Here is a 23,957-nt window from a genome sequence, read left to right on the forward strand (position 1 = left end):
ATACTTCTCTTAAGTCTTGCATGTTGATAGCAAAACGTAATAAAAAAAACATAACTCATAAATTTATATATAAAACTTTTCTTTTTATATTCGTGTTCGATCCGGGGGCACAGTAATTGGGAAAGGTACAAAAATTGGGCAGACACAGGAATTGAGACTGGCACAGAAATTGGTACAGGCACAGTAATTGGTACATCCACTCTACATCTCGCTACCAATAAACACATTTCGTAAATAAACGTCGCGATTAGTGCGACCATAAATAATCATGTTCAACAGATCAGTCTCCTAGAAATAGAAAAATAGAAAAAAAAGAAAAAAAAGAGTAAAATAAAAAAGTGCACTGTGTGCACCGCGAGTAATGAAACGAACATTGCAATGACCCTCTAGCATTCGATTTTCCACGACACCGTCGCGATCTAAGAGACGTCCGGTCACTAGAGATCAGTGTTGCGCCAACAATTAGGGTGGCAACCGTGCGAACACTGTCGCCAGCGCTTCCCCCACGGAACGCGGGGGTGGCCCAGCGCCTAGAGCGTGCTCAACGGCCTGTGACACAGGAAGCACCGGAAGTAACAGCGCAGCTCCCTCTAGACAAAAGGGAAGAGGAAATCCTCGGCGATTCCTCTTTTTTCTCAAGAACCGCCGTCGACGCAGCACCACGCGTCACGGTAACTGCGGAAATCTGCGACGAGTGCGTGGGCGCCCGGCGACCTTAATAGGCCAGAAACTAGAGAATCTGCTACCGCGATGTTAACTTTTCGCAATTCTAATGCTTTCACGGCCGCAGCCACGTGACCGTGACTACGCGAAAATTTCAATTAGGAAAATCGATTCGGCGCAGTTTTCTTTACAGATATCTGTCGTAATTCTGTTGTTGACAGCATTCGTCTGATATTTTTGTTAATATTATGGATAATATTAATGCAGTATTATCAATCTTATATACATTAATAATAATAATGTTATTGATATTACTACTATTACTAATATTATTATTAATATTATTAATATTAATGATAATATCCCTATTATTAATGTTATTAATATTAATGATAATATCCCTATTATTAATATTATTAATACTATTGATAATATCGCTATTATTAATATTACTGTTATTAATATTATCAATATTATTATTACCATTATCAATATTATTAATATTATTACTAATATTATTAATAATAATATACATATGATTAACGTAGCATATCATAATTGCACTATTAAAACAGTGTACCACAATTACATTATCAACACATCAAACTGCGGCGTCACGCATACATGATTGTCAGAATTATTTAAAACAATTAATTAATTAATTAAAGAAATAAGTAAATAAAATACTAATAAATAAATGTCGTGTATAACTTTGCTTCGCAATTTTAATTCCATCGAATAACATACTTCAGTTCTATGAAACGTTTGAGATCGAATAAATAAATAAATAAATAAATAAATAAAATAATCGAGTAAATTGCTGTCGCATTAAGAACAACGAGAAATATTTTCGAAAATACGTGCTCGATAAAATTGCCGAGTAAAGAAAGCAGCGAATTGTCGCAAACATCGTCGACGTATGTAAAAACGCTGCGCTGTCGAAGCGGTTAATTAACCGAACCGAACCGCAAAGAATTTCGTGCAAATTCGATCGTCCACAGGGAAACGCGACTGCGGCCGCCGCTGTTCGCTAATTTATTGTCTGAGGTAGAAGAACAATAAAATCTATTGTTTCGCGGCGACGCCCGGCGACGCGACGCCCGGCGATAACGATCTTGATGGCGAGCGCGATCTCTCCTGCGATCTCGATAAGGAGAGTGAAAGGGGGGAGAGGGATTCGTTTGCGGCTCGCGCTAATTGGCCCGCGATTTCTCTTACGAGAGACACACGACTCACTGTCCCCCCTCCCTTCCTCCCTCTTTTTTTCCACCTCTCTTTCTCCCCCCTCCGTCTCCACCCCTCTCTCTCTCTCTCCCTCTTTCTCTTTGATTCTCTCTGTTTACACAGATTTCCCCCCGGCCGTTATCTCGCGAGCTTTATCGGATCGCGGGACGCCTGACGATTTCAAACAGTCGCGAACTGTCCGAAACAGATTCAAACAGTGGCAAACGATCCCGAACAGCGTCAAACTCCGCTCGAATTTCCGCGCGACGAGCCGCCGCGTTTTAATGCAGGCTGTCCAGGCCGAGACGAGTTTCCTGGTAATCGTTAATTAAGCGAAGGGCCTCCGTTACGCCGTCGCGGGCTCAGTCGCCGACGTCGGCGAACGGCGAAGGGGGGGATAAATTCGACCGTGCTGGACAAAATCGACGTTCTTCGACGCCGGTGTCCGACCTTTCGAGACTCTATCTAACGGATGCTTGATGATTATTTTATATTTATAATAACGTATTAATTGCGCGATAACAGGTGACACTGATTTTTAACTAGATTTTGAAAGTCAATGTTCTTGTGATATTTGGATCGATCTGGAGCAGTTTTTAAATTTTATTTCTATTTTAATATATTGAATAAGCTGAATGTCGCAGAAATTTTTGGAATGCAGGAGAGTCAAACTAATATTTCACATGGTAAATAATAATTATCATGTTATATAGTATTAATATCTTTTTATATACTTAATGCAATATTTTATGTTATATCATATAATATAATGTAATATACAATATTACACTATATCATATAATATAATATAATATACAGTATTATATATAATATAATATGCAATATTACATATAATATAGTGTATAATATTATATATAATATAATATATAATATTACATATAATATAGTGTATAATATTATATACTGTATAATATACAATATTATATACTGTATAGTATACAATATTATATACTATATAATATACAATATTATATATTGTATAATATACAATATCATATATTATATAATATACAATATTACGTTACGTAATATATAATATAATATTATGTAAAATATTAATATTTAAACTTTCTAATTTCGCTTCCATTAATTAAACGATTACGATAAAGCCTCATCGACCACTCAGCCACGCTCAAATTTTGTCAATTTTCTTTTAAATAACAATTCCCGGAGACGGTTAATTCGAATAATCTGCTGCGTAACAAACGAAATCAGCTGTTGCATTTGAACGATTCTCAAAGGAATTCAACTTCGACGACCGACGATTAACAATGACGATTTAAACGATTTATCTTCTCGACACCGTGTGACGCGGCGTCGGAAAGTTGGTCGCCGTTTGAATAACCCGTGGATCGCGTTGTATCGGCCAGAACCGCTGCTCGTTGTTATAACCAGATGAATCCGAGAATCCGAGGCGATTGCCGAGCGAGCCGCAGAGAGAGAGAGAGAGAGAGAGAGAGAGAGAGAGAGACGAAAGTTTGCGCTCGTTTGCGGCGGTTTGACGCGTGGGTAATCGGCCTCGGACTCGGTTTCACTTGGCCTGACTCCGGGTACACGGGGCTCGTCCAGCCGGAATAGGCGACCGTCTCTCTCCGTTGACGTTAAGCCGACACGTTATGGTCCCGGCCGGCAACGTGTCCGTCCGAATACGTACGTATCCATGTATTTATATCTTCACGGAGCCTCGGGACTGTATAGTTGACGCTCGAACAATCGGATGACTACTCGGTTTCGGATTAGTCCCACGGAAGAGGTCGTGGACTCCGTCCGGGCCCCTGACGAAGGACCTCTGCCGTGTCCTGCACGTGCAGGATTATTCGAGAACGTTGTCGCGTTTCGTCGCCGCACACCTGCTGAAATTCAGCAGGATCCTGCGTATTTAAAATGATCGAGACGATCCGGTCGTAAGAAGTATGGTAAAATTGAACGGCCGACGTGGTTGCTGGGAGATTGGAGGGGGGGTGGGGGTGTTGTCGTTTTGCTTATGTAGTGGACTGCGGCGACCTGCGCGCCTCTACCGGCAAACATCGAAAAATAGCGTTGTTCCTTTCATAGGTTACTTTTGTAAAATAGAATAAAATAATTTACGATAAAATGAAATAAAATAAAATGAAGTACAACGTAGTAAAATGAAAGAAAAGGAAATAGAATAAAATGAAATACAATATATTAAAAGGAAAGAAAAGGAAATAGAATAAAATGAAATACAATATATTAAAGGAAAAGAAAAGAAAATAGAGTGCAATAAAACACAATAAATTAGAATAAAATAAAATGGAATGGAATAGAATAGAATAAAATAAAATGGAATAGAATAGAATAAAATAAAATGGAATAAAATAGAATGAAATACAATAAAATAGAATAAAATGGAATAGAATAGAATAAAATACAATGAATTAAAATAAAATAAAATGGAATAGAATAGAATAAAATACAATGGATTAAAATAAAATAAAATGGAATAGAATAGCATAAAATACAATAAGTTAAACTCAAACAGTCCACAATAATTTCTGCAACGAATTTATAATTACACTTCTACTTTGTGAGAAAGCTTAAAATGTAAATATCGCAGCAGCAAATTTCACACATTTTTGGTCACGCTTTTACGAAATACTAGGTTGCACTTTTTAACGTGTATCTTGGTAATTATTCAGAGGATCGGGGTGATTCTGTTTTTGTTCGAAAGTTGGCGAGTCCGATCTACAATCTGCCGGAAGATAATTCTCGTAGGATTGCGAGTCGTACAAAAAAGTCGAGCTGCGAAGACAGTTGTACGAAGCGAGATCTAAGAGCAAGCATTAGGCGTGAAGAACGCGCGGTGCGAAGTAGTTTCGTAAGAGCAGCGTTATGCAAAGAACGATACGCAACGGCCATAATGTAGAATACAGTGAAGAATGTACGAAATAGAGCATCAGGAACACGATTCACGGAAGACGTTGTACAACAAATGATATTGCAATTTTTACGTTTTTCAATGTTTTCCTATTTTATGAGCGAAAAGTGAATATAAACTGATTAAAAATAGTAACGTTTATAATTGTTGATATTATTATAGTTGTTGACAATCGGTTACTATAAATACTATACCATATAACACTATATATATTATATAGTACCATATACTATATATATTATTATTATAGTATATTATTATACTATTATTATGCGTTATGGTATAATATTATACCATAATAATATATAATAGTATAATAATAGTATAATAATATACTATATATATATATAGTAATATACTAATATAGTATATATAATACTATAGTATACTATAGTACTATAAATAATAAATATATAAATAATATACTATATAATATATTATATAAATAATAAATAATATAAATAATACGTAAATAATGTATACATAATAAATAATATAAATAATATGTAAACAATATATAAATAATAAATAACAAAAATAATATATAAATAATATAATACACAGCAAAAACGTAGCATAAAATTCGTCGTAAAGAACGTAACGATCTAACGAAATACGATACCCAAAAAAACACTGTGCAAAATCCGACGTAACAAACGCGCCGTACGAACAATGTTGAACAAAATATCGACGTGAAAAATTACGTGTCGCATAAAATTCGACGTAACAACTACTACGCGAGAGACGCACGAGTTTCGATGAATGAACGACCGGGATGGATGAAAAATGTTGCGCGAAATACGATACGCGTGAAACGTAACATAAAATTCGTGCACGACGAGAACGCGACGTATGAAAAGAAACAAAGAAACGTTAAACAAAATACGCGATGTACACGAGATGGGTAGCATAAAATTCGACGGAACAACCACCGATTTGAAATACGTTGTACAAATTACGGCGAAACAAACGCGCGTTACACCGCGTGCAACAATATACGATGCACTGGAAACGCAGCATAAAATCGGACGCAAACAGACGCGGCGTATGAAAAATGTTATCGAAAATACGACGCGCGAAGGACGCGTTATGCAATGTCCGTTACCAAAAAAAAGAGCACAACATACGCGAGACACAACGTAGGATGTGCAGCATGCTAAAAGACAATATGGAGGACGTGCGAAACGGTTCGCAACGAGGGAACTATGGCGAGCATTCCCGGTGACCCGTCGCGAACCGAATTAAAAGTCCCGGACGTGGTGAACGTCGAAAGCCTGCGGAAAGGGGGCTGGAGGGGCCAGGGGGAGGGGACGGGAAACGAGAATAAAAGAAGAAGGAAGGCGATGGCTGACCGGCCAGGGCGAAGATCGATCGTTTCGAGAGCAGAATCTTCGGCAGTTTCTCTCGAAGCTGCCACCGGTCGCGTCCGGTACGCCTCCGGGCCGAGTGCTCGCTTCGAGATTATTCGAGATAGACGCTGGACGAGGAAAAGAGAAAGGAGAGAGAGAGAGAGAGAGAGAAAGAAATAAAGAGAGAGGACGGACAAGGGGAACGTCGTTAAGATAGAGCCGGCCGATAGCGTTCCCGCTCGAAATCGCTAGTCGAAAATACACGGATTACCCGCGGCCGTCGCGGAACGTGCGCACGACTTTTATTCGTCCGCGGAAACGTCTGAACCCGCGGACGACAGGATGGCCGACGATTCGCCGAAACGCGGGCCGAAGTGAAATTTTCGACTTCGTTAGAAATCCGCGGAATTCGGCCCGTGTAATTTTCGGCCCGTGGAAATTTGAGAAATAAATAAGGGAATAAGTAAACGATTATGAAAGTAATCGACGGACCGACAAATTTCCTCTTGACGCCCCGGGACGAAAAGATGGCGCGCTTTAAAGTTAACCTAATTTTTATTCGTTTAACGTCGCAGCCAAGGTGTTTTTTCTTCACAAATTTGCGAGATATCGCTGCGAACGTGCACGAAAGAAACAGAGTCGACGTGTATCGATTGAAGCGAATTTTCAAACGCGATTTTCTCGGTAACCGAGTCCCGAACGAAAAAAAGTTGTTGTATATATTTTCCTCGTTTCTTTACGAGGAATCGCCTGGTGCACAGTTCGCGCATACTTTTTCCAAAATTATCGTGTTATTTTAGACGGAAGAATACCGTGGCAGGCGCTGCGAAAGTAGCAAGAAGGAGCGCTAATCTCGAGAAGAAATTCGCGTTTTCGCTTCAAACGAAATGAAAGAACTCGCATTTTGCAACTTATTTGTTAGCTAATATGCCTGCTGAAAGTTCCATCGACTTCAGTTGAAGACGAAGTAGAGTTACGAGCGTCAAAAGATTTTGAAAACTTTTGGAAATTCTCACGCTGATTGGACGAAAGCGAAAAAAATCGGCGCGAAACTGCGATTTTTGGGAATTGAAATCGTTCACGGCTCGTCGCATCAAGGTCAACCGATTTCGATCAATTTTGGAGGAGAGATCATTGTACTTTCGGAGTCGCTCTAGGCCGGCCCGATCGGGGGAGAGATTTAAATTTAAAACACGACGAGGGGGGGAGTGAGCAGCTCGGCGGATTTCCACGTGGAAACAGAGGCGGCCTGTCTCTCGATCGCGAACGGTGGTCCGTAGATCGGCCGATAGCCGCATAATTTTAGGCGGCCCGTTCCCGAGCCGCCTTTCGTCGGGCTCCGCTAGATTTAAACCCGCGACCCCTGGAAATTCACGATGCTCCAGCCGTGAACCGCGTCGCACAGTGGTCCCGATCGAAGCGTCAGCCGTTCACGAGAGATTTTAGCTACGTTTCAACGATATTATGATGTTACTTTCTTTTTCTTCTTATATTATGACGTTCAATTACGATCAATTCCAAAAGGGAATTACGAGTTATTTCGATGGCACGAGCAACGACCAGACTTTTAGTGCAGAAATTTCTCCCTAATTCGCGCTCAGATTGCGCACAAAAATGGACATTTTGGAGAGAGGAGACGCGATTATTCGGGCCTTGCGTCTCGTTTTTATAATTGTTGGCAATCGGTGACTATGAAAAAGAGTCAGGAGGAATAATCGTATCTGCTCTTCCCACATTGTCCATCTTTGTGCGCGATCTCAGCGCGAATTAGGGAGAAATTACTGTATATCGATAATCACGTAAGGTCGCCGCGGCTTTCAAACAGCTTTCAGCTTTGTTAATTTTAGGAGCTCGCATGTAAGGTTCCAGAGATGCATATGAGATGCGCGTAACCCTAATCAGTTAGCTGTGGCACCTTCTTTTCAGAGCGTGCGCCTATTCGTGTCGCGAGAATCAAGCGACGACGAGTATACTCGTCGCACACAGATTAAGCGTCGCTGTTAAAATATTGGCTCGAAAAGACGGTTTTATTTGATAAAATCTACAATTTTATTGCTAATATTTACCTATTCGCTTGACATTAACGTATACCGCGTACATGATAAACAAAAACGTAGGAAAGATCAAATACTTGTGCACTTTGCGCGTCGAACGCCAATATCGTGATTCATTCCCGATCTTATCTTTATAACAATGTAAACATTATCGTGCAGGATCGGCCTCGAAATATTCTAAACACCTTGAAATTTGAGAATACGTTTTTAGGACGTATTTAGAACGTCTCCAGTTTAGTATCCACTTCTCCATGACGAGTATACTCGTCGAACACGGCTAACTGGTTAAAGAATTGTACCGAAAATTACAATTTAAATAGCCAATGGTCGCTGTTTTTTACGCGCGACGAGTATACTCGTCGTGACACGAAATTCGGTAAAGTCTCCCTAATTGACGCTCAGATTGTCCACAAAAATGGACAAATTTGGGAAGAAGAGATACGATTATTCGAGTCTTGCGATTCGTTTGTATAGTTACGAATTGCCAACAACAATAGAAACGAGCTGGAAGGCTCGAATAATCGTATCTCCTCTTCCCAAATTGTCCATTTTTGTGCACAGTCTGAGCGTCAATTAGGGAGACATTATCGTACTGCCACTTCCCCGTGACGAGTACACTCGTCAAACACATCTAACTGGTTCAAAGAATCATAAGACACCTTTAGGTACTTCCGACGCTTCGAAAAGCTACACAAAGAGCTAACGCTTCGATTGGGACGTTGCAACTTTGTTGGGAGTGTTGCGTCGCGTCGCGTCGCATCGCGTCGCGCCGTTTGGAGCAGCTTTTCGGATCCTGCGCAACGAAAACGGAGCCGTCGGCAGAGGACTCCCTGTTTCTCACACTTCCTCCCGGCTTGTCAGGCGGATCACGCGCGCCTACCACTCGCGGATAAATCACGGATCGATCCGAGGTGTGCGTCACGGGCCGCCGATTCGCCGAACCGATCGCCTCTCCTGCTCGAGGAAGTTGTAAAACCTCGTTACGCAGAAAAAGCCGCCACAAAAAAGCCACGAAAAGCAGGTTCGCCGTAATTCATAACTAGACTGCGGATTATTCTGCAAAATCAAAGTTATCCCCAGAATTTGTTGCAAGCTACGCGGAACTGTACAGACATTTATTTCTTCTTCGGAACAATTTTAATCAGCTGAAAGGAGCACGTTTTTAAGGTCTTTGAACGCGTTCACTGTTCTGCATTTGATTGACTCGCTTTTGTCACATAAATGCATAAAAATCGTGGTCGATTCAGAGCTTCTCTGTCGTTGCATCTTCACGATTCGGCTTGACAGATTGCATTTTTAGTTCTTAATTGTCGCAAGGTCGTCGATATTGATCAATATTGGTTATTATTGGCCGAGAGCGTTTAAATCGCTAACTTGGTTGCTCAATTTTCGGTAATTAAATCAAGTAAATTGCCGTTGCATTAGAACAATTTTAGAACAATTCTGTAAGAAATATTTTCAGAAATACGTTATGAAAAATCGGCGAATAAAGCTCAGAATTGTTATAAATATCGTCGATAGTACAGTTGTGAAAAAGGTCCGCCCTCCGAAGGCTGGAAGCCCTTTGTATTATACACAAATAATTTATACATAGAAGCAGAAATTCGTTACACGAATTATGTGATCGCACCGGTGGCAATTAGACCGCGGATTTTATGCATTTATGGCAAAACTGGGTACACACTTATAGTTTAAAATCGTAGAAAGGTTAAAGACATTTAAAAACACAATCGATTATTCTCAATCTATTAAAACGATTAAAGGAAGGAGGAACTGGCTATTTAACCCTTTGCCATACCATTTTCTTCATAGTTGCAACGATTAGAAGTTTTTCGATTATAATAATTTCTAAAAAACAAGAAGACAATTTATATTTATCGTGTGTCTGTACATTTACTGAAATATTTAAATACTGACGAGGAGAAATCAGAATTTTATTCAGACTAAAAAGAACGGAATATTATTCATACTTAACAGATTATTACTACAAATGTGTCAGACTCGTCAAAGTATGGCAAGGGGTTAATCTCCATTCCTCGTAATTGATGCAGACAATTTTTATTATGCATAAAAATCCGCAATTTAACGATGAAATCGTGTGTGGAAGCGAGGTTTAAAACATTGTAGAGAGCCGATAAAAAAATTGATTCCTCAGCTATGTCGTATAGCACTTTTCTGTCCATAGTAAATTCCCTAGTAATGTCTCCCTAATTGACGCTCAGATTGTGCACAAAAATGAACAACTTAGAAAGAGGAGATACGATTGTTCGAGCCTTGCAGCTCGTTTTTACAATTGTTGAAAATCGGTAACTATAAAAACGAGACGCAATGCTCGAATTCGCAAGGCTCCTCTTCTCAAATTATCCATTTTTATGGACAATCTGAGCGTCAATTAGGGAGACATTACTGTAGAACGAAACAATTCTCGTTCTCTGTTATTCCCGATACACTTTTATTCCTACATTTCAACGACAGAAGAATCATATTCTGTTTTGTTTAAAATAAAAAAAACAAATATCCCCTTCGCATTTAGTGGATGATGTACGATATTTTCATCACGAGCCTGCCTCGCGGTTGCGATGCCCAGGGGTTAAGGACAAACTTTCTTTCGATCGGCGCGTCGAAGGCGTTACTATGCCCGAAGTATGAATTGACATCGGACGCCTCGTCCCGCGGCAGCGATTTCCCCGAACCGATCGCGATTCAAGGATCGCCGGGGAAAATTCGAACGAACGCGCGGCGGGCCGCGTGCAATCTTTGATTCGTTGACCCCTTGTCGGCGGATCCGCGACAAGATCCGTCGATTACGTATGCGATCGGTGCGCCCGCGCGGTTGTTGCATCGTGTGCGACCGCATCGATCCGCATTCGAATCCGCCTGAGTCCCTCCACGCCGGCTTTCCGGCGCGGCGCGGCGCGATGCAACGCGATGCAACGCGATGCAACGCAACGCGTCGCGTCGCCTCGTCTCGTCTCGTCTCTTTGTTTGCACCTAGCGCGCGCTTTCGGACAGCGGACCCGATCCGACGCTCGGCTCCTATTAAAATCCGCTCGTATTGTATTCAAATCGCTCGGAACTGGCCCCCCTACCGGCCCCCCGCGAACTCCGGGGACCGCGGTGCTGCCTCCCTAATGGTCCGCTCTCTTTATTAGTCGATCGTTGCTGTTCACACGCGCCGAAATTGACGAACTTTGCGACACTTCTCCGGCGGAATCGTCCACTTCTGCGACAAACATGTCTTCTTTATTATTTAAATCTTCCTTCTCTCTACAAATTGTAAAATTAACATTCGGTCAGATCAAGTTTGACGTGGTTCTTCGATGTTTGAGAGGGTTTGGGTCATCGGTAGACTGCGGATTTGGCGAGTTTATTGGAGAAGTTGAAGAAAGGAGACACGGAATGATGAGAACATTGGAAACAAATTGGCTAACATTGGCTATTTGAGAGGAACAAATACATTTTTATCTAACTCTTGTTTTGTACAATTGTCGGACAAAATGTTTATTTTGCATAAAGATCCGCAGTCTAGCCATCAGTTTGATCGTGTTCCGTCAGAAACGCCTGCTGGATTGACGAAAACCGGGAAAAGAAAATAGATATCCAAGATATAGGGTGGGTCGTTTCTTTTTGAAAAAGAATTTGACGCACGAATAAAGAAATTGTGTTTTAGGTGAAACTTCGGTTTTGATCCGGCCACTAAAACTTTAGTTGTCCCACCGATTAATTGTGAAAAATAATTTCATTCGAATGGCGCTGACAATTTTTCAATATCTTTTCGATTTTCTTCTGGCTCTATGTCGCGAATGCACTGATGGACAAAATTATAAGATACCTGGGAAATTATTAGTATAGGAACTGAGTATAATACTTACGTGAAAATGCATTTCATGTAAAGCAAAATAATTTGTTACTAAGTAAAGTTTTTGTAAATCTTGCAGGAGGTAACAAAAAATGTTCAATCTATATCAAAATGTCACCGCTAAAATTGTTATATCACATTTCCTAAGATAATTTTTATATTTCATTATTTTTATATTATTATATTATTATTTTTATATATTATTATATTATTATTTTTACATATTTTTATATTATTATTTTTCTTTATATTATTTTTTAATTCTTACATTTTTTATTTATATCACCAAAGTTTGGATTTAAAAAATCGTATCGGATTTTAAAAAAGTGTAATTATCGCGCGTGTCACAAGATTCAATTTCACAAGCACTTGGCACTTCATTGCACTTCGTCTCATCAAATGAAAATGCTATACATGAAGAAAACTATTCCAGATTTACGATTAAAATAGCTTCGAGTGCAAAGAGTTAAGTTCCCATGCAAACAGTTCCCAGCGTATCTCGATCGATATATTTCCCGAAACGAAGCCACCGCCGAGTCGAATTCACCATCGGAGCAGCCGTCCGATAAGCGAGCGCCCGATAAATGTCCGCAGAGACTTTTTCGGGCTGGTCGGCGTTGTTAGAGCGGCGTGCGATGCTTAAGTACGAAATAACTAGGTATGCAAGTGCGGTATGCTGCACCGGAGGCAGCGGAGCAAGCGGGTGCCAGGGGGAGGAAGGGAAATGCACAGCGCGGGGGGAGAGAGGCGCGGGCGGGGGAGGCGGTGGAGGCGCGCTTTGTAGTTGCCGCGACGTGACGCAACTGCCAACTTAAGGAAAAGGTTCCTGGTATTGCGAGCGGACCGCGCTCGAGGTGGCGGCCGAGGCATCATCCTCCCTCGTCCTTTTCCCCGTCCCGCGCTCGCTCTCTTCCTCTGCGATGCCGTGCCGACGTCCAGACGACGACGGCGACGACGACGTCGAGGACCACACGGTCGGTCAACGACACGCTCAGGAATTACGCGATACCGCCCGAATTCGCGTGAGACCCGAGAGACTGGACCCACAATTCGGGACTCGGAGATCACCGATGTTCCTTACACGAGACTCTTCGCGACCGTGACGCTACTGGAACGAGCTATGACGCTGCTAGAGGGTCCGAGGCTTTATTAGGAGGGGGGTTGAGGCTTCATTAGGGGGGCTGGACTGTAAGAGACACCGTTGGACAGGTCAAGGAAGACAGGAGATTGGGAAACTGGGCTTGGAGACTGATAGAGTTCAGACTTTAGAAGGGGATCTGTTGTTGGGAGTGCCTTGTCCTCTAAACTGATCAGGTTGGAGACAATTTTCGGTGGGTCGAAGTCACCAGGGTCAGGTCTAGATAAGGTAGACCGAGCGTAGAACTAGGCTAAAACCATTTGGCGTCCCTAAGGTCTTGAGAAACTAACCAATTAACTAGGTGGATCAAGGTAGACATCAATATTTAGGGGATAACTTAGCAAAGCTACTCGCAGTAGCACTTATTAAAATGATCTGGAGAATCAAATGGAGCAAACTTAAGTCTAGGCAGACGCTCATCTTTATGGGACACTATGTCAATGCACTTATTATAGCACTTCTGTTATCCAAACAGTTTTGAGGACAAGAGAGTTCAGATAAGAATGGACCTACTTTGAATCAAAGGGACCAAAATTGGGTCCAGATAGACGCTAATATTTAGGGGATGCTCTAATCAATGACAATAGCATTTCTGTCTTGACAAGATTTTCTTACCAAAATGATCTGGAGAATCAAATGGAGCAAACTTAGGTCTAGGCAGACTCTCATCTCTAGGGGACACTATGTCAATGCGCTTATTATAGCACTTTCGTTATCTAAACAGTTTCGAGGACAAGAAAGTTCAGATAAGAATGGACCTACTTTGAATCAAAGGGACCGGAATTGGGTCCAGATAGACGCTAATATTTAGGGGATGCTCTAACCAGTGACAATAGCACTTATACCATCTAACCAGTTTGACAAGATTTTCTTATCAAAATGATCTGGGGGACCAAACGGACCAAACTTAGCTCTAGGCAGGCTCTCATCTCTATATGACACTATGTCAATGCACTTATTATAGCACTTCTGTAATCTAAACAGTTTGGGAAGACAGTTCGAACAAACAAGGTTCGACCGTTTGAATCAACTGGACCAGGATTAGGTCTGGGTAGACATCATTCTTCGGAGGATGCTCTAGCACATCAATAACAACACCACCTCTGTTATCCGAACGGTCGTTTGACCAAGTCAGTTCGAATAAAAGAGGATCCACTTGAAATCAAACGATCTTAGATCTAGGCGTACGTCAGTCTCTTTGAGGATGATCTAGCAAATGGATTAGAATGGCGCCTCTGTTATCGGAACGGTCTGTAGAGCACGCCGGTTCGAATAAGAGAGAGCGACCCAAACGATCCAATTGCACTCCGAAAGGGATCCTTAAGTCGGGCTGGCACGAGCCAGAAGTGGACAAAGGTTGCGGCGCCGCGTCGATTTGATGATTGCTGTCTCTCGGAATCCGAGGGATTGGTTAATTGGCTGGTCGTCTGGAATCGTACGAAAGTTCCCCGTCCGTCCCGTGATACCGTGGTGCCCGTCCGAGTTCACTGAATCTTTAAGCGAGACACTCGGCCGCTAGATGTATCGGCTCGACTCAACGAATTGTTGGCTACGACTCTTGCAGGTGAACCGGCCGCTGACGATGAAGAAGGAGGGCATACAGACGCGGAACCGGAAGCTCTCGTCGAAGAGCAAGAAGAAGAAGGCCGGCGGCTGTCTGGGTCTCGGGGGCGTGATGGGCGACATGATCAAGGCCAGCGGACACCTGGACCTCGATAACAAGCCGTTCCATTCCGGATTCGGTTCACCCATGGGTGAGTTGTTTCGGCGATCCCCTTGGACAACAGCGAGAGGAGCCTGTGCAGAAGCTATGCTACACGGTCGGACGTTTCTGTTCGCAGGCACGTCGCAGCATCATCACACGATGCATCCGGCGATGCAGCATTACATGTATCACACGGGTGTCGGCGTGGCCGGAGGTCTTCATCAAGGATTTGCGCCACCGGCACCGCCCCCCATACACCCGCACTCGCACTCGCATTCCCATTCCCATCACATGACCAGTCTTCAGGGTCTCCAGCTGGCCGCGACCACGAACGCGATGGTGAGTTCATTCAATTTACTCTCTGTGTACGGCGCACGCCGAAAATAAAATTCTCTCCGACTTTCGGTGCTTCCGAGGCCGACCGCTTCTCTCCTCGACGAGTTACCGCGGTTTTCTCGGCGCCGATCGACGCGTCGTTCGATTCCCTTCAAAACGCACCGTCGCGCGCCTACCGGGACTCGATTGGTTCCAGGAATATTCCAATCTTAATTACGGGCTAGCATTTTATCGTTCGGCGAATTGGAATCGCGTCTCGGTCCGACGTAAGTCGAAATATCTCGAAAGCCGATCGACCCACGAGAAAATCGCTGGAGCAGTTTTCGACGGAGAATGAAACGACGCGTCGACTGACGGAGTCGCGCAACATTGGCGAGAGCTGGCTGTGACAATATTCCAGAGAAAAACCAGGGACGTTTGTTTGATTTCAGACCGGTTGGCGATCGGAGTACACATGAATCACGAGCGACCACCGGCTCGGGACGCATCCCGGCACTCTCGTTCGAGCGTAATCGAGTCGCGCTCCCCCCCTCTGCCCCCCTGCTCGAGCGCGGACCGGGAGGGGGCAGAGTCGCGCGAGAGATAGCGGGGAGTCGAGACCGAATTTTCCATCGCGACGATTCTCAACGTTTCCCCCTCACCCCCCACCCCCTCCCAATCGTTTCTCTCTGTCCCCCCACCTCTGCCACCACCGAAATTTTCGCGGTCCCGCGTCGCTGTGTAAATATGTAAAGTTCTAAATCCAGAGGGCCTACGAGCCCCGGCCCCAAGTACAAACGAAGTCAGCTAACTTGTATCGAGTCTAATTAATACACTGTACATATTATACGAGCCGTAAGCAGAATATTTCCGAACGATCCCCGCCCCCACCAGCCCACCCCTCGAGCGCGATTCGCCGTTCGGGAAGGTTCGACGAGGTTCGGCCGTAGGCTCCGCCCACCGTGGGACCGGCGACACCGAGCTGGACGAAGGCGAGCCAGCGTGGAGCCCGGACAAAGCCCTGTGTGACCAGGTACCGTCGCGTCCGGAGCCGAGGTTGTTCATAGATTGTGGGAGGAGCGACCGGAAGTCGCCGGGGTATGAAGCCCCGGGGGCCCCGCGGAGTCGGTCCTCGGCGGCCAGTGGACGTTCTAGCGTGTAAGTGTGCTGTTATTCGTGCGGAATCGTCGCGAGAGACGTCGTGCAATCTTCAGAGTTTCGTATTCGGTCGCGTTCAAGCGCCCGGAGCCCGCGCGTGGGCGTGGCTAACCTTCCGATCGGGCCCGCGTGGGCGTGGCCAGCCTGCCGATCGGGCCCGTCCGCTCCGGACCTCGCCAAGCGAGCCGGGACGCGTCGTTTCTGAGCTCGTTTCGTCGCTTTCGGCGCGCCGGTTCCCCGTTCGCGCGAGTTTCGACAGGTTCGTGCTGGCCCGCGAAGCGGAGTTCGAGCGGGGCCGTGGCGTCGACAGGTGGGACTAGTCCCCGAGCGTAATGGGAACAGAGTGTGAAGTAGCTACCAAAAAAAAAGAGTGTCCGGCGCGGACCTGGACGGGAAGGCAACCGGAAGCGTGTAAAAAAAAAAAGACCCGACGAGCGTTTAAAGAAGTGGAAAGAAGCGTTGTAAATTTTGTATCTTCGAGATTGCGTACCGTTATTGTACCGAGTATAAATATATAAATAAATAAATAAATAAATATATATATATATAAATAAATAAATCTTTATATATATATGAGAAATTGAAATATAAATATATATGTATAAACGAATATCGATCTATGGCCCCGCGGGCCACGGGAAAGCGGCCCCGAGGCAAATGCCGCGGGAGAGAGAGAGAACGCGTTGAGGAGGAGTGGAAAAAGTGATTGTGCATAAATTAGCGGTTAATTGCGCATCGTAAGATTTGCATCTAGATAGTCGAGCGATGGTAATTAAAACGATTTATCGCGAGCGAAAAGGTTAATAGCCGTAAATGACGATTATCGTTATTATTCTTATTACACACCTATTATCGTCGTCGCCGATCGGCCGTCGGCCGATTCTCCATTCATTAATCGTTCTAATTAATTAATTAATTAATCGCGAGGGACTCGGCCAAGAGATCGAGTTGACCACGAGCTCGAGACCGCGTTGTGATGATCCTTTCTGTTTGCCGATCGTCGGGACCGTTTCGGGGGAGACCGCGTGCGCGCGCGCGCAGATCGACGAGGATCGATCGCAAGCCGCGACCAACCCCCCGCCCCGCACCGATCTATCTATCGATCCCTCGCTCCGGTGAATCAAGAAACGTATCCCTCTTTCTACACCTTCCCGCCTGAGCTCCTCGAATAAAAATCGGTCCCGCGAACGAGAGGCCTCTGCACACACACACGTTTGCCCGCCGTGTTTCACCGTGTTTAAGTGCACCCCGAAGCGGGAGATCGACCGTGGACACGATCGAAGGTGCGTCGGGGCTGGATCGATCGCTCGAGCTCGCGGCGGGCCAAAGGGGCGGGGCTGGCGGGAGTGGGAGGGCTCCGGGGCGGAGCGAGCAGGTGAGAGGGGGTCGGCGACCTTGTGATTTTCCAGAGGAACCACTTCGAAAAAGACTGAAAAGTAAGAGTTCGCGAGCCCGCTCGACACCGGCACGCCCCCCGCCCACCTCTCCGCTGGCCACGCCCCCGGATTCTTCGTCGGACGGGTCCAGGGCCACGTGGACGAGGAAGGGGATGCGAATGGGGGAGGTTATTCTCGTAATAGTATTATTAGGGAGTAGCGTGTAGAGTGTTTGTATAAAGACGCTCGCGCGAGCGTGTGAGGCGTGCTATGGACTAAGTGGGGATTTTGGGGGCGGAGCGTGATTTAGCCCCGCCCAATGGAGCTGACGGAGTGGAACAGCCGGTGGGGAGGAACGAGCGAGACGGGCACGCGCAGTTTCGTCGCGGTTTTAATTTCGAATGTAAAAAGCGTCATTGTAAGATATCGTTGTAAAAAAAGGTTTTAACTTAAAATAAATTAAATGATAATTCACGCATACGTACGTCTCCTGCGAGTCACTATCCTGTCATCCGCGGCGCCACCTTTCCTCGGGCTGCGGCAAGAAGAATTCTTCGGTGTGTAGACGAATTCGAAGGGTCACAGAGAGATTTGATAAACTAGTGTGAAGCTACAGGACTGCTAAAAAAAATTGTCTGGCATGTAGAAACATTTTTGGCATCGTCATAAAAGCAGTGGGATCAATGGGAATATCGCTGAGTTGTAGTTCCATGTCCGACTAAAAAAATTGTAGAGCCCTTAAGAAAATTCCGAGATGTACACGAAAATTCTACAAGCTAGTGGAGAGGTTTGGCATTCGTTATAAAAATTGTAGGCCCAATGGAAGACATTTCAAGTCCGTGAAAAATTGTTGGACCGACAAAGGAATATCGATCGAAAATCGTAGGTCCTATAATACAATTCTACTACCCATTAAAAAAAATCTAGCGCCTGTAGAAAAATTCTGCGGCGAACACAAAAATTCTACGAACGAGTAAGAGGATCTAGGTCTTACTAAAAAAATTGTGGAGCTTGTAGAAAATTGTTGAGTCCATGAACAAAATTGCAGGACCAACAGAAACAACTCGGAGTCCGATCATCGGTTGCAAAATTCTAGGCTTCGTTAAAAAAAAATATAGGGCCCGGAAAGTAATTGCGAGGCTTGTAAAAAAATTCCAGAAGCACGAGAGAAGTTACAGGAGTTGTGGAAAAAATCGTGAGGCCCGTGGACAAATTTTCGGGCCGGCCAGAAAATCCTGTGGCCGGCGGAAGGATGCGCAGATCGGTAAGTAATCTTCCCCTTATCTAGACCGGCGGCGAAATCGAGGATCGTTTTCACGTCCGCGGCGACCGAGGCGCGGCGGTCTTATTAATTAACGGGCGCGACTCAATTAAAGCTTATCGGCTGGCAGCACGGCCGGCACGAGGCGTTTACGCGTAAATCAAAGACCGGTGCTTCGGATAGCGCGCGGCGAATAAATCTTGTCGCCGCGGCCGGGAGAGATAGCTATCGACGTCCGGACGGCGACGGGGCGCGCGGAAATCGAAACGGAGGCGGCGAGCAGCGCGCCCGGCCGGCGGAGAAATTTTCGGCAAGCGAGATTAATTGATCGAACGGCGTCTGAGAATCGACTGCGATACAGGAACCGGTGACGGATTCGCGCGGGACGAAACGGGAACGAGGCGATCGTTTTCAGTCGCCGGAGCTCGTTTCACGGTGAATTGAATCCGGATAGATTCGGGAGCAGAGAGGTCGAACCTAAGTCCCGTCAGCTGGCTAGAAAATGGCTGTCTCGGACCGATCGTAGGACGGTCGGATAATCGTCTCCCGAGGGGAGGGGGGCCTAAAGTGACCGGGATTTCGCGTAATCCCGTTTCCGGGGCCACGGGGGTCGCAGCTTCTCACGGGAAGAAGCGGCCGGCGAGTTTCCGCGCGAAGTCAACGGGACGCTTGCTTTCACCGGAGACTTCGGTGTTGCGGTTCCCCGCAGCTGTCCCCGGTTACCTGCCGGATTAAACCCGCGTGCGTCGCGTCGCGCCGCGTCGGAAAGTCGGATCATCCAGGTCGACTCGTGTACCCTCGGAATCGAGGCGGATCGGGAGTCTTTCGAGGAAGCGGAGACGGAATCGGGGTCGATCGACTCGGAAAATTGCGTCGCCGTCGATAATCTTCGAGTCCAGGGATTCGATTACTCGGTTAGTGACGCGCCGCTGGCCCGCGCCCGATTTCCCCGCCGTTTCGCAGATCGGTCAGAGCCGCCGGCTATCCCGGCGGACAGTATGTCGCTGGAAAATGGAGCGATTCACGGCGCTTCGTAATCCCTGGGTCGCGCGATCGAGGGGTCAGTCTCAGGTCGAGTGTGAAACTGAGGATTTGCCGGACCCGCTCTGGCCGAGAATCGCTGACGTATCGAGGGAGCAATCCGCGTGACAGCGTCGATCTCTGCGATACTACGTGGCCGAGGCTTATTGGAAAAATTGGAAGGGTCGAGGGCACTGTGCTGGGGTCCGCGAATAAATTTTGGCAGTTGTCGCGAAGCTGAACGATTTTAGGATGCGTCGGATAAACAGCAGGGCTTGTGAAGTAACAGCGATTCGTAGGAAAATTGTAGCGACCGTAGAAAAATTCCGAGGCTCGCAGAAAAATTCTAGGACCTGCAGAGAAGGAATAGTACTCGCTAGAAAAATCGTAGCGTGTGTAGACAAATTTTTGGGTCCGCCAAAAATATCATGGGATAATAGGATTATTATAGAGCTCGGGATCTCGAGAAAATTCTGGGGCCTACTAAAAAAATTTTAGGGCCTGTAGAGAAAATCTGTGGTTGATACAAAAATTATATAAAGTAATGAGAAGCTGTGGGACTCGTCACAAAATTTTTGGAGGCTGTGGAAACATTTCTGCGTTGTTCAAAAAATTATGGGATCGACCGAATATCGCAGCGAACAACCAACAAAAGAAAAATTATGTGCTTCGCAAAAAAATTTGGAGTTTATAAAAAGAATCTAATGTTCAGAGAAAAATTTTATAAGCTAAAGGGAATGTGTAGGAGTTGTCAAAAAAATCGTGGGGCCCGTAGACAAATTTTTGGGCCCGTCAGAAAATCGTCGGACAAACGGAGAAATGATAAAACTTAGAAAAATTCGGATGTCTACTAAAAGAAATTGCGAAGCTCACCAAACACATGCAGGGGCCACGGAAATTTTCTGGGACCTACAGAAACACGGTGGGGCCTAGTAAAAAAATTGTGAGACCTGTGGGAAAATTGCAGAGCGTGCAGAAAAATCGAAGAGGTTGCAGCAGCGAAGAATAATCGCGGCGGAAGCATTGTAGCGCTTAGGAGAGTGTTCGAGTCGATATTGTTGGTACGAATCACGTTCGAGAGCTGCTATCGATCGTGATTGGGAGCCAGGAGCAGACGGAGCCGTCGAACGAAACGAGACTGAGCCGGGGGCTGGCGGAGGTGCGCGGGGTAGGAAGAGGAGCACAGCGCGGGTGCATTGTTTCTGTGGGAGGATCTCGCGCATAACTTAGAAAGGGCTTGTACAGGTGTAAAGGAAGAATGCTCGTGTGGGTATTGTGGGCCCCGCGGAGTGCTCGGGGGATGAGGGGGGAGGTAAGGGTTGGAGAGGAGGCTGGCAACTCGCACAAAGGCGCGAGTTTCGCCGAGTAATCGTGCCCATTAATAACGATGCTGATCCACCTCCTCTCTGCCTCGTTCCTCTTCCTCCTATCCCCCTGCGACGCCGGTCCCCTCCCCCTTGAAACGCGCCGACTATTCCTCCAACACCGTCCGGAAACAATATTAGGATAGTCGAGGTTGTACATTAACGCCGTGGTACAACCCCATCGAGAGAGATCGTATTGTACTTAACAAGTGTTGTAGTATTCGATTCTAGAATCTTTTGCGAGGACTTAAAATTTATTTATGAGCTGTACAATTTTTCTGTCGACTCTAGTGTCACTTGGTAGGCTCTAGAATTTTGTTCGAAAGCTCCAGAATTTGTTTGGTAAGCTCTAGAGTCATTTTGGTGTGCTCTAGAATTTTTTGGTGAGCTCTAAAACTTTTCTTGGTGAGCTCTAGAATTTTTTGGCGAGCTCTAAAACTATCTGATGAACTGTAGAATAATTTGGGAAGTTCTAGAATGTGTTTGGTAAGATGTAGAATTTTTTGGAAATCTCTAGATCTTTTTTATGTGCCCTAGAACTATTTGGTGAACTCTAGAACGTTTCGCTGAACATTAGAATCTTTTTGGTGTGCTCTAGAACCATTTGGTGAACTCTAGAATGTTTTGTTGAGCTTTAGAATATTTTTGGTGAGCTCTAGAATTTTTTTGGTGAGCTCTCGAATTTTTTGACGAGCTCTAGAACTATCTGATGAACTGTAGAATAATTTGGCAAGTTTTAGAATGTGTTTGATAAGATACAGAATTTTTTGGAAAGCTCTAGAATCATTTTAGTGTACCCTAAAACTATTTGCTGTACTCTAAAACGTTCTGTCGAGCTTTAGAATCTTTTTGGTGGGCTCTAAAATGTTTTGGCGAACGCTAGAATTTTTTGGCGAGCTCTAGAAATTTTCTGGCGAACTCTAGAATTGTTTTTGCGGCACCAGACATTCGTCCAGAGTACAATCGACCAGCACGTTTATCGGCCTTCAGACAGATCGATTCGAAGGTACCGCGATCCGCTCGAAATTTCCTTATCGACCGGTCTGCCCCCTCGGTTGATCTTATCGGGCCGGAGGAATTGGATTAACAGGATCAGCCGTTGATGCGATTAATCCGGTGGACGTGTATCGTTGCCGATCGAACGGCAAGCTTCCCCCTCGATCGACAAAAGGAACTCGAGGAGAACAGATTGCGAGGAACGGAGAAAGCTGAGGAAAGAGAGAGGGAGAGGGACGTGGAGGAGGTGCCAGCGAGATCAGAGGAACCGATCGAGAGATCTTCTCGTCGGAAATCGAGCACGAGGGCGTCTGCAAGGCGTCGATGCTTTCATACCTCGATTCTGTTTCGTTCGACGCTGCACTTTTCTCGGCTCCGCTCCGCGGCGAATCGATTGACACGTGCTGCGCGCCAATTGCAATACAATTCGTAATACAAGAAATCATTTCCTGGATATGACTCATTCGCTCGAAATATAACAGCGTCGCCGACGCCTGTTTCCATTGATTCAGAAAATTTTTATACTTTGTGTCGAACATAGAACACCAAGCAGCAAAATTGTGAAGTTCGTAAAAAAAACTAGAGCTCGTGCAAAAATTCTTAAGATTGCCAAAAATATTTGGAGCCCACCAGAAATATTTTAGAGTTCGCCAGAAATGTCCTAAAGTTATCCAGAAACATTTCAGAGATCACAAAAAAATTTTCGAGCTCTCCAAACAGTTTTAGAACTAACCGAAAAAGTGTAGAGCTCGCCAAAAAATTCTAGAGCTTATCAAAAGTGTCCTAAAGTTATCCAGAAACATTTCAGAGTTCACCAAAAAATTGTCGAGCTCTCCAAACAGTTTTAGAACTAACCGAAAAAATTGTAGAGCCCACCAAAAAATTCTAGAGCCAATAAAAAATTCTAGAGCACATGCAAAATTTCTTGAGCTCACTAAGACAGATTTAGAGCTCGCCAGAAAAATTCTGGAGCTTGTGCAAAAATTCTTGGGCTCACCAAAAAGATTTAGTGCCCACCAGAAAAATTCTAGAGTTCACCAATAAAATCTTAAAGTCATCCAGAAACATTCCAGAGTTTGCTGAAACATTGTTGAGCTCGATAAACAGATTTAGAGCTTATCAAAAAAATCTACTGCTCTCCAGAAAATTGTAGAGCTCATAAAAATATTCCAAAAGCGTTGAGAAACAATATCTTGGGCCCCCAAAGTTTTGGGCCTTACAAACAGGATCACGTTTATTACCTGACATTACGTCTGCTGTAGAAAATAAGGGAGATACATGGGGTGTCCGAGTTGGGTGGGACACTATACATAACGTAGACGGTGTCCGACGATTTTGGGGACTGTTGCGAACCGCGGGCCCGATAGTCGGAGCGTTTAATAACGGCAATTATCGGCGCCCTCCCGTTACCGAATCGTTCGATCGTTGGCAGCTCGTATTCGCCGGATCGAATAAGGTAGGCAAGCGTGTTAATCATCTCTGGTTCGAGCGGCCTGGCGCGGCGATAGAGGAGGATAGAGAGCGCCGGGCCCCGTGGATGGGCCCAGTCATTGTT

At 45.0% G+C, this 23,957-nt stretch overlaps 1 protein-coding gene across 2 annotated transcripts in view; it reads left to right on the forward strand.

Moving 5' to 3' along the window:
• LOC117220995 (uncharacterized) overlaps positions 1 to 18,241 on the forward strand; it is a 97,965-nt gene extending 79,724 nt beyond the window's left edge. The window contains exons 5-7 of one of the 2 annotated variants that reach the window (XM_076522514.1): positions 14,796 to 14,961; positions 15,049 to 15,251; positions 15,680 to 18,241. In XM_076522514.1, coding sequence (XP_076378629.1) covers positions 14,796 to 14,961; positions 15,049 to 15,251; positions 15,680 to 15,706 — 396 coding nt within the window. In that variant the 3' untranslated portion in view covers positions 15,707 to 18,241. Of the gene's footprint in view, positions 1 to 14,771; positions 14,962 to 15,048; positions 15,252 to 15,679 lie in introns of both variants that reach the window. The other variant, XM_076522513.1, reaches the window with a different exon arrangement.
• The last annotated feature ends 5,716 nt before the right edge of the window (positions 18,242 to 23,957 follow it).

Source organism: Megalopta genalis, chromosome 5 (genome assembly GCF_051020955.1).
Source record: "Megalopta genalis isolate 19385.01 chromosome 5, iyMegGena1_principal, whole genome shotgun sequence".
In the NCBI taxonomy this organism is placed as follows: domain Eukaryota; kingdom Metazoa; phylum Arthropoda; class Insecta; order Hymenoptera; family Halictidae; genus Megalopta; species Megalopta genalis.